The sequence below is a fragment of the Anguilla rostrata genome, chromosome 2 (assembly GCF_018555375.3).
Source record: "Anguilla rostrata isolate EN2019 chromosome 2, ASM1855537v3, whole genome shotgun sequence".
Lineage (NCBI taxonomy): Eukaryota > Metazoa > Chordata > Actinopteri > Anguilliformes > Anguillidae > Anguilla > Anguilla rostrata.
Genome location: NC_057934.1, coordinates 45,267,275 through 45,277,608, shown reverse-complemented (window position 1 = coordinate 45,277,608; position 10,334 = coordinate 45,267,275). Strand labels below are relative to the sequence as shown.

At 42.4% G+C, this 10,334-nt stretch overlaps 1 protein-coding gene across 3 annotated transcripts in view; it reads right to left on the bottom strand.

The window, feature by feature from the left end:
- Positions 1–473: 473 nt before the first annotated feature.
- ttyh3b (tweety family member 3b) overlaps positions 474–10,334 on the bottom strand; it is a 70,626-nt gene continuing 60,765 nt past the window's right edge. For 2 of the 3 annotated variants that reach the window (XM_064322512.1, XM_064322513.1), the window contains 3 exons: positions 9,863–10,036; positions 8,773–8,848; positions 474–4,194 (listed from right to left, as the gene is read on the bottom strand). In XM_064322512.1, coding sequence (XP_064178582.1) covers positions 4,123–4,194; positions 8,773–8,848; positions 9,863–10,036 — 322 coding nt within the window. In that variant the 3' untranslated portion in view covers positions 474–4,122. The remainder of the gene's footprint in view (positions 4,195–8,772; positions 8,849–9,862; positions 10,037–10,334) is intronic. The other variant, XM_064322514.1, reaches the window with a different exon arrangement.

Here is a 10,334-nt window from a genome sequence, read left to right as displayed (position 1 = left end):
AATGGAGCATTTACAAGAATAGACAGAGATGCTTGAGGCTTTTCAAAGCTGTGTTTCCAGAGCAACAATATATGACAAGCCCTACACAGCTCACTCCTTCCAGATACTCACAACGGCATAATATACACAGCATAAATTCAGAAAAGGCCTTCAAAGGGCCTTGTAATCGGTTTTCTGAAGTGACAGCACCATCTGCTGTTCAACTGCTGTATTGTCGAGAGAAGGCCCTTGAGCATTGTGTATGTATTTTGTATTTCTGTGTTGGTTTGTATTTCTGTAAACTATACTGTTTATTTAACACATGCACATACATAAATAAAATGTTTGTGCATGTGTATCGGTTTCTTAACAGGTCATAACAAACCAACATACTGCAAAAGCCAGGAACTACCCCAAAGACTCAAACAACTCGATTAATCACAGTCAGAAAGGACACACATAACTGGTCATTAATATTCAAAATTCACTGTTGGTCTGTTAAAGTTACTTTAATTCCATTTTAGAACATTGACTTCAAGCTCAATGATTCCATATTTACATTTACAATATCTTAGTATTCACAAAATAATAAAAACAAAATCTACAGTAAGTTTTTTTTTATTTTTAAAAAATCAAAACAGAGCAATGCAAAGGTATTTATTCACAACTAATAGAGAAATAAATTGGCGGTGTTAATACTCCTAAAATATGCTATGGAAGGAAAAATAAGAAGGAAAAAAAATGTGTATGATATGAAAATGTAAGTTTAAAAATGTTTACAAAGGCATTTTGTATTTTACCAGATTTTTCTTCGTGCAAACATATTACATTGTAGATAAACTGTTCTAGCAATGATTAATAAAGAAATGACTACTTAAAACAGCAAGATTGTCTCACTATAACAAGAAATGGTCTCTCACAGGAAATAAAAATGAGTTTCTCTCTATTGAGAAAAGTTGGGCTCAGTTTTCACATTGGTCTTTTGGTTGTCTAAGCCTCCTAGTAATTAACATTTTCAAAACGCTAAAGTGAAGGAACTACATAAGATAACTTGCAGGTTCAAACTGAAAACCAAGGGAAAGGAAGGGCTTATATTTTTGGCGATTGGCACAGTTTGTTGAAAAAGCCTTCATGCCATGAAAAAAGACTTTTCCTAAAGGTACCAAAAGATGTTTCAGTCTTTAAAATCCACAAAACAAAAAAAAACATCCACAGCCAAAGCCTTGGTGGAATTTCCCTTTATTTTGTATCTCAAAGGCTGTTTGGCTTCTACTTTTCATTCTTAAATACCATCTCATTAAAGCAAGAGGTCCCACAGTGCACTCAGCATTTAGGTAAAATGACCACAGTTCTGTCTATTTGAGACCTGCATGGAGACCTTTGCCTAAATGTCCTGTATACGTAACAGCAGCAGTACTCCTTGTACTTTTCTAACAAAATGCAGGCCCATTCTCTGCCCGTGAAAAGGTGTTGTGAGAGACAATGTTTTGATGCAGAAGGACGTACATCTTTGTACAACTGTTGTGTGGATAAAGCCCCACAGTGGCATCTCTGCACAAGGCATTATTATACAGAGCAGAAGACATGTGGGCGAGAAGTGAACAGCCGAGCTGTGTGTGTGTGTGTGGGTGCGTGTGCATGAGGGCAAGGGGGTATTGGAGTGTGCGCGTGTGTGTGCCTGCAGTGTGTGTGTGAGAGTACTGGTGTACGTGTGTGTGTGTGTGTGTGTGTGTGTGTGTGTGTAAGGACAGCATAGTACAGCAGAAGCTGTGCTGGGATGAGGCTCTGAGGGCCTGCAGTAACCCGGAAAACTGAGCCCGTTTCCATTGGCAAGTAAACACACTGACAACTGCACACACAGGAAGACAACCACTAGCACTAGAAAACGGGCAGATTGGAATTCACAGCAAAATATCTTACAGTTTGATCTTAGTCTCATGAGAAAACTGTCCTTCCAGGTGTGCTTGTTTCTGTTGGGCCTCCATGACCAGGGTCCAAATCGAGAACCAGTCCAGGGCTGTCAGAACACCAATGCTTGTGCTTTCCAGTAGAGAAAAAAAATCCCAACTCCTGTGTGTCACAGTAGCAGCATGCCAATGTATTACTACTTCCTGGCTTGCTTAGTTCTTTATAAGACATTTCAAAAAATGTTGAGGACAAAAACCCAAAAGAAAACCAACAGCTACTGTAGTTAGTTCTGCCAGTCACATTATCACAATTAAACAGCACCAAAACTTTGATTCCATGTGAATTTTAAAATATATCTTTTCCCCCTGGTCTAAATTCCATTTGAGCCACTTGCATTTCTCAGGTTGAAAACGAGGGAGAAGTTGGAGGACACTTCCCCGTTTTGTGTATTTGGCACCAGTATCTGTGCCGTCCTGGACCGCCATTATGAGGTGACCGAAATCCTGGCCCGAGGTGTAGGCTTCACAGCATTCTGTGTCCAGTTCACATTTAACGTACACACAAGTGCTCACAATTCAATAGCAGTGAAGTCGATAGCACATTACCACAAAATTATCTCTGGCACAGTGGCAGTACACTCAGATGGCAAAACCCTACGGAGAGACACAGCCAGACGCATAAGACCAACACAATACACCACTGGTCCCAGGCGTTAAAGAGTTACCCTGCTGTAGCAAATTTGAATTATGGTAATTAGAACATCATCACATCAGTGTAATATTACACATATGACCAAGAGGAACAGAAATTCAAACAAAAAAACATGATGTCACACACACACACACACAAAAAAAAGTTCATTGGTTGTTGCCTGAGTGGCAATCTGGCCAGTTTCCTTACGTCTGTTACTCTACATCATAAACAGAACCCGTTAATCCATGCTGCACTCTACGCTGACGTCTTCCAGAAAAGAACTGTGCGATATATTTATTCTCTACCAGTGAGTTCAGTCAAGAAAAATCATTCAAAATTGACGTGGTTTCCTTCATCGTGTCAGAATATTAGGACATAATTTAAGAGAACTACAAGAACACTTCATATCTGAAAACAACAGTGGGTATTAACGGCACTGTCATTACCAGCCAAAGCAGTTCTTGGTTCCAGGCCACTGCAACCAAAGTGTCACTTTGTGTCAGCGTCTGCCTCATAGTTGCTTTTAGAATAAAACAAATGCAGAAATGTAAAAGGAATGGATGACAAATTTAAAAAAAAAAAAAAAATCTACAAGAATGACAACATGGTAAACTGTTGTTTTGGAGGGAAATGAAGTGCAAATTGAAATCCCAGCTTATTTTAAAGCTAGACACAGAAGAGTTAATTAAATTAATTAGATGTCATTTTTACCTTTAATGCTAACTGGCTTAATACCATTGTTATGCAAGGTTTACAGAAGAAAATGTATTGTTTTTAGCAGAGACTTCATCTTGCAGTCTGTACCCTGAACAGAAGATAAATACAAGGATCTTTCCGGTCTGCACTGAAGTCATACATTTTTAGGTCAGATGAAACCCAACTGAAAATCGCTGCAAAATCTGTCATTAGTAAACATAGTGGTCTGTTTCTTTAAAAATAAAATACTAAACACACTCTTATACACAATTTCACACTTTTAAAGAAGTGGTTGTCTCGAGTAAACATGAAGGTGCGTGAAACTTACAAAAATCTAATTCCATCAAAGGTCACTGGCCCGTTCCTCTCCATGTTCGGCCAGTAGCATCTTCGTAGTACATAAAACCTCTAGGGCCAGAATGCAAGAAGAAAGACATCCAGGAAGCCACAAACATTTAGGATAACTGTACAGTAAAATGAGGTTGCCCCCTGGTGGAGAGAACTGGCCATCCAATGCCTCAAATCCTCTTCTTCAAGATTCCCTTTCTGATTTAATATAGACCTGCCGTAACGAGGGGATTTAGGAACAGGGCACTGAATTATTTACAGTACATAAGCGTGTTCATTTTCACTCTTCCATTTCTGAAGTGATTTGTGCATCCACAATAAGATGGAAATGGCTCAAAGACTGGGTGTTTGAGTTAAAAACAGTCCAGAGGACGGCAGAAGCCTTACGAGGGCTTCGACAATACGACTGATGGATTGGGGAAGGGGTAGGGGTGGGGATATCCAGGAAGCTGGAGATGTCCAAACCGGTCTTTGAGGATGGGCACAAGTCAACGGCCTTTAGTGTACTTCTGAGTTGTTGGGTTCAGGCCGGTTGGTGGCAAGGTATTTCGCCCTCATGCTCGAGGTGTACTGCAGACGGGTAGAGAAAGAGACAAAACAAACAAAACACAAATGGGTGTACACCATCAAAACACCCTATATCAAAGGAGCTCCACCGTTACGTTTGACATTTGACCTTAAGCAATTTGATCAAGCTAAACTAGCCTAAGGAGGGCTAGATAATACTGGAAAATAGAGAATTTTGTTCCTGTGATTGTAATATTTAAATTCCAAGTTCAGAAAATTAACCACTCGGATCTTTGCAAAATAACTCCTTTTAATTGCCCAATTTGAATCCCTCTGCAGCACACCTGCCACTCCTACCTTCCGAACAGTGCTTATGGTGTGATTAACGGGCGCGGTGCCAACCAACTGGAGTCACTGGGCCGGAACCGTCTACATTTATCATTGGGCAGCTGGTGGACTGGTTATCACACGCTGACCACCGAAAAAGGACTAGTGCTTTAGTTGGACTTCCCATTCAGAAGACAGTAAACCCCTTATCAAAAGAAAATTGCATATAATACCATAAATTTACTACCTTTTAACTGTCAAGGTTCAGGCTAGGTCTTAACAGAAAAAACCGATATCAACATAAAAGGTCAGCCTGTGTCCAGTTCATTGCAGTGCCGGCACAACACCATATACTAAGTGCAGCAAAATAGGCAAACAGCAGTGGTGTGATATGTGCAAACCTTTGTCATCATGCAGGGTTCTTGTGCTTTAAATAATAAAGGTTAGTTTGTCATACATTATTCAAGCATTAACACAAAGCAGAATGCCCTCCAGTGACCGGCCATTAATAACAACATCAAAAAGAGGAGATTTGGCCTGGCGAAGGATGCACAAACTCCACAGGTTACAGATGGACACAAACACAGATAAAACACTCAGAGTCATTTGGACAGCCTGATATGAAAAACAGAGAAATCCACCAGAGAGATCAACTTTGATGTTTTTTTAACATGTTTGGTCTCACAACAGGAACAAAATCTCCAACGTTGTGATGGTGGCAAGATTCCTTTGACAGTGATTTGAAAGGTCTGCTCAATTCTGGTGTGGCATGCTGTTATTTAACGCGCTGTATTGGTAGACGTGAAGCACACCTTTTGTTTCCACACATTAAGGACCCACAGGAGTGACAGAGGTAGAGGGGTGAATGTACATACTCTGTGAAAGCAAAGGGCTGTTCAGCACAGCTAAAAGACAGTATGCCATCAGTATGCACTTCTTTCACACCCAACCCATAGTGTGCCACAGAAGCATCTGGCTTCCACAACCACCATTTTGCACTGGGAGGCCAACAGTGAAGACAGGTCAGTACATCATCCATTAGATGAAACAAAACACTTACATTGATGAGATAAGAGAAGGCTGTGCCCTTAAAGAAAGCAGTCTAGTGAAAAATCACAATATCATATTTCAATATATTGTTCTTGATTCTTTCACGCGTCAGACTAATTCCAACGACTGATTTATTTCCAAGTGTCCATCAGACACTGAGCTCTTTGTAGAGCTTCTTCCAAAATGATGCCAATGTTGGAGGTTTCTCTTGTAAAATTGGTCCAACTGGTTTTGCAGAGGAAACACCTCGTAACAGAAACACAAACCAAGTAGTAGTTACTCAAGGGGGAATCTCCATTACGAAAGCATTTGCACTTTAAATGAATCCAGACTTGACATAATATTCTCCCCCATATAATCAAATACATTTTAAAGGGTAATAGAATAGATTAAAAGACATAAAAAAGGAGGAATGCAGAAATATGTATCCCTGATATTTGTGGGGGACTGCCATTTATGTGGTTGTGTGGACTAGTGTGATTCAGAATTCATTCTGAGATATCCAGTCACACTCCCCTTGTCCCAGAATAAAGAACGGATTAAAGCTCACTCCCCAGTGTCCTTGGACACTGCTCAAGAGAACAAGGGCAAAAGAGAATAAGGACTGATGACCGTGTGAGCCAAGCAGAGGGGACCTAGTAGATCTGCACTGTAACTTCAGATATAAATATATCATCGTTTACGGCTGGGAATTATACTAGGCAAATTATGCGTCTGACGATTAAAGACTTCACTTTAAAGCACCGTGAAAATGTCCTTTCTGAAGGGGAATCTTTGAGAAGTCAGAAAATCGGTGCCATCTCCAGACTAAACGGTGTGAATGTTATTGTGCCTCAGGCCTTAAAGTTTAAAATATTTGCTGTTGCAAGCACCTTTGCGATTCAATACGGTTCACTTTCAGGTCAGTTAGAGAATTCCTGCCAGCATAACTGCAGGTTTATGAGTTCAGAGTTCACGAGGAGGACATCGAACAGAGTACGAAAAATGACCAATCAACAATATAATCTGCCGGCAGCCGGTATCTGTTTCCTGTCGAGTAGAACCACAAAAAAACCAGCAAAAGCCAAAGATGAAGAAAAACACAATGGGAGCAAGACAGGAACAACAAGGGAAAAAACACGCATGAAGAAAGCGGAAGCTGCTGACCCACAGTGAGAAAGGGTATTTACGTTAACCATCCACAGCTGTTGTCCGTTTACTCATTGTTTGTTTGTACTCATTGTTTGCAGTACAGGTCACACATTCAGCCATAACTTGCACCTGCATTACTGTAAGCACACAGTATTCTAACTGAACCAAAGAGAGGCTGCTTGCTTTTATGGCATTTTTCAAGAAGCCTATGCCTCCACCAGTTTGAGAACAATTATCCATCCACAGAGATCTACCACACAAAATAAAAGAATGCACAATATGTCGTAAGAAGAATCTTTCCAGAAAAAATACTTTCATATCTTTTTAAATTGCCCTTATGAGCAAGAATGTCAAAAGTATAGAGAGACTCAGAAATAGTTGCATCCACAGTTTAACTAAGCTGTGGGGTGTGTCAGCTGCAGAGAAACGGTGCACTTGAAGAACAATATTCATTAAAAACAAAAACAAAAAATAAAAATTAATTTGGAATGCCATGCCAATGGTTAGCGGGCTTTGAAAGAGCCTGTGGTCTCAGTTAATACAAATTAGGAAGTTAATACAATTACCTAAAGGTAATGAAACAAATCAACCACTAACATAAAGAATGGTACAAAATTGTTTTCTCTACTGTAGACCATTAAAAGATAAAAATAATAAGTAAAAATTATCATAATAAAACATGGAAATCATCAGTTATTTTTGATAAGTGTCAGCTGGATTTGCTTGCCTCAGCATCATGTTTGGCCAACAACAGAGAGAGAAAGACAGAGACAGAAAGACAGAGAGAAAGATACAAAGACAGAGAGAGAGAGAGAGAGAGGAACAGAAGGACACACCCTACAGCTGAAGAAGTGACTAGAGGAGAGCACATGCTGATGCTGCCCAAAGGTGAGAACGTAGCAGTGCTGGGGTGAGAGTAGGTGAGACATCAGCCAGAGACTGGGGTTAGGGCAGGACACTACCATTTAGTGAGGGGAGGGGTGCAGACTCTGACAGAGGAACAGTGGAAGAGAGGACGCAGTGGTGGTGGTGGTGGGGGGTGGGGTGTTTTCAGTACCTGTTAGAATAGCAGACGCTGTTACCAATACGCTCTTGGACTAGCCGAGGGCTTTGACTGCCAGCTGTGGTGGCTGTTACCGTCCATGGCAGTCAAAGACAACTGTGTGGGTTTGCAGAAAAGAAAACGACAGAAGTATAGAGAAGAAACACAGTGTAGCCTCCACGTGCAACATGGTACATAAACAAAGCGCAAGGAAGACTCTTTCTAGTTAAGTGTCTTCAAAAAAAAAGACAAGAGTGGAAAGGAGTCAGAGGAAAGAAGTCAACAGAAGAAAGGTGTACAGCTTTCAGAAAAGGTAAAGAGTGAAGCTGTTGGGCTTCAGAAAAAAAATGTACAACTAGCTTGGACCCAGTCACTTAGCTGCAGTATATAACACAATAAGTGGAGTAAAGAAAAATGCAGGCCTGTATCCCAGGCTGCCACCTGGCACGTTCATTACAAAAAATACTGAGAACATAAACAGTCTCCCAGACATACAGCCTGGTGCAGAGCATGCCTGTGTCTTCACTGATAAACTTTTAACACTGCAATAAGAAATAACACTTGCAATCTGCAAAGGCACGGATTGCTGCATTGAAACATCACTACAAAAATCAAAAATATTTTTCAAAAGAGAAGAGCAAACGGCATGGTAATGATTCCCTGCAGGGCTTATATGGCAGAATGAGGGTACACGTAGAGCAAAGCCCACAGCAGGATGGGTAAGGCTAGACATGACGAGACGTCGTCTCTAAATGGTGCCTCAACCAACCACTGTGCAGAGAGAAACGCATTTGCTTCATCAGAATTCAAAAGGGGAAATACTAAAGAGACCATTTCCTTTCAGCAAAAAACAGGCTTCTCGACATCCCTCTTTGTCACTCTTTGTGTGTGTCTGTGTGCTCGCATGTGTGTGTGTGTGTGTGTGTGTACTTGCGTACACATGCATTTGCTCAGAACCCTGGTAAAACGGGAAATAAAAAAAGAATACAGGGGGAAAAAATTGAGGATTTCTTTTGTTTCTTAAACCAAGGCTGCCAAAATGACCCTGGGGAGAGTGTAAATCAAAGAGCGAGCAAAGAGTGGAGACTTACAGAGGGCGGAGGGGACTCCCTGCCAATCAGAGGGGTGTTCTCACACCGGGGGTTCTGAAAGTTTGCATTCTGGCTCCTGCGTCACAATATAGAAACGAGAGACTCCGTTACGCCGGCCTGACCAGGGCCAGCCGTGGCAACAGGCCTTCCCGCCACGCCACGCCACGCCACGCTGCGACTGGGCACGCGAAGAGGCCCCGCCCAGCGGGCAGAGCCCGGCGTGCCCTTCAGCCCCCTGAGACACAGCTGTGAGGATTGGGCACAGCTGGAGAGGGGCAGCTGCCCCCCCGTCCAGCCGAGTATCGGTTCACTCTGCTACGGCACAGATTAGCACCTGCGCCTGTGGTCCTAGCCTAGCCTAGCCTAGCATGCCGTGTCTCCTCTTAAACGTTGGCCTGCACATTCAAAGCCTGGATTCTTTAAGTGTGAGCTCATATGTGACTATCACCATTAAAAAGGAGTGCATCTATCCACTAATTGAGCAGCGTAAAGTCCTACTGTATACTGAGTAGGTTGGCAGGCAAATGTCTTGGAGACAATCCAAGATCTCTCATGTGAAGGAACCAGTTAAGGCATTTCCCTGATTAAATGGATTTAACAACTGAGCCTTCAAGCAAAGAGTAAGGGGTTCATGCAAATGCTGTTTTGTATACGCTATTTTACCGTGCATGGCGGTGTTCCAAAAAGAATACATTAATAAAACATGCACTCATCAACTGTCAAGACGCCTTTTAAAATAACTCTTTCAAAGAATTCAAAGTGACTATTTTGTTCATTAAACTGCATTTCACAGCTCTTTCTGGAGGATCTGTAGAAAGCAATCAACTGCAGTGGGCAGTGGCTAATACTGTGTTTCTGGCACCGAAATGCTCTACGTCTTCACTTCACCCCCACCCAAGACAGCTGAATGAATTCTACATCACAACATAGTCACTTTAAGCTGGTGCGTGTGCCTGCTCGCTGGCGTGGCGTGTGCTGCATGTGCTGCGTGTGAGCCGAGCCCTGCGGGGGCTGGATGCGATGTCCCGTGTCTGAGGTCATGCAGGATGCGAGCGGGGTGGCAGCGGCAGGCTCCGTGTGGCTGACTCACATGTACTCTGTGACGGGGGCATTGCTGACAGTGTGCGCAGCCGCGGGGATGCTGGCCTCACTACCATAGCTGCTTCCACAGCTGTACAGACTAGGCATGTGAACGCGGTACAGGTTATCGTGAGTCTGCCGGTTGCCGTGAGCCACGGACTCCTCCTCTCCATCCTCCTCATTCCTTCAGGGCCAAGAAAACAGCAGAGTCAAACACAGCCAGCAGGGGGCGCCCTCCTTTCTCACATGAAAATATTCACATCATGCACAGACCGGGGCCACCCACCCCGGCACATGGCAAAGGAGATGCCAGGTTGTCTATGTACAGCATTCATCCTTCAGTTTCAATATTATAGAAAGTAAACAGAGAACAACATGCATTTATACTTTATTTCAGAGCTTGGACAAGCTTTTGCTATGCATCTAATGGCAAGAAGCAAAGGGTAGCTTGGCAATAGTAAAATATTTATTTTTTCTGAACA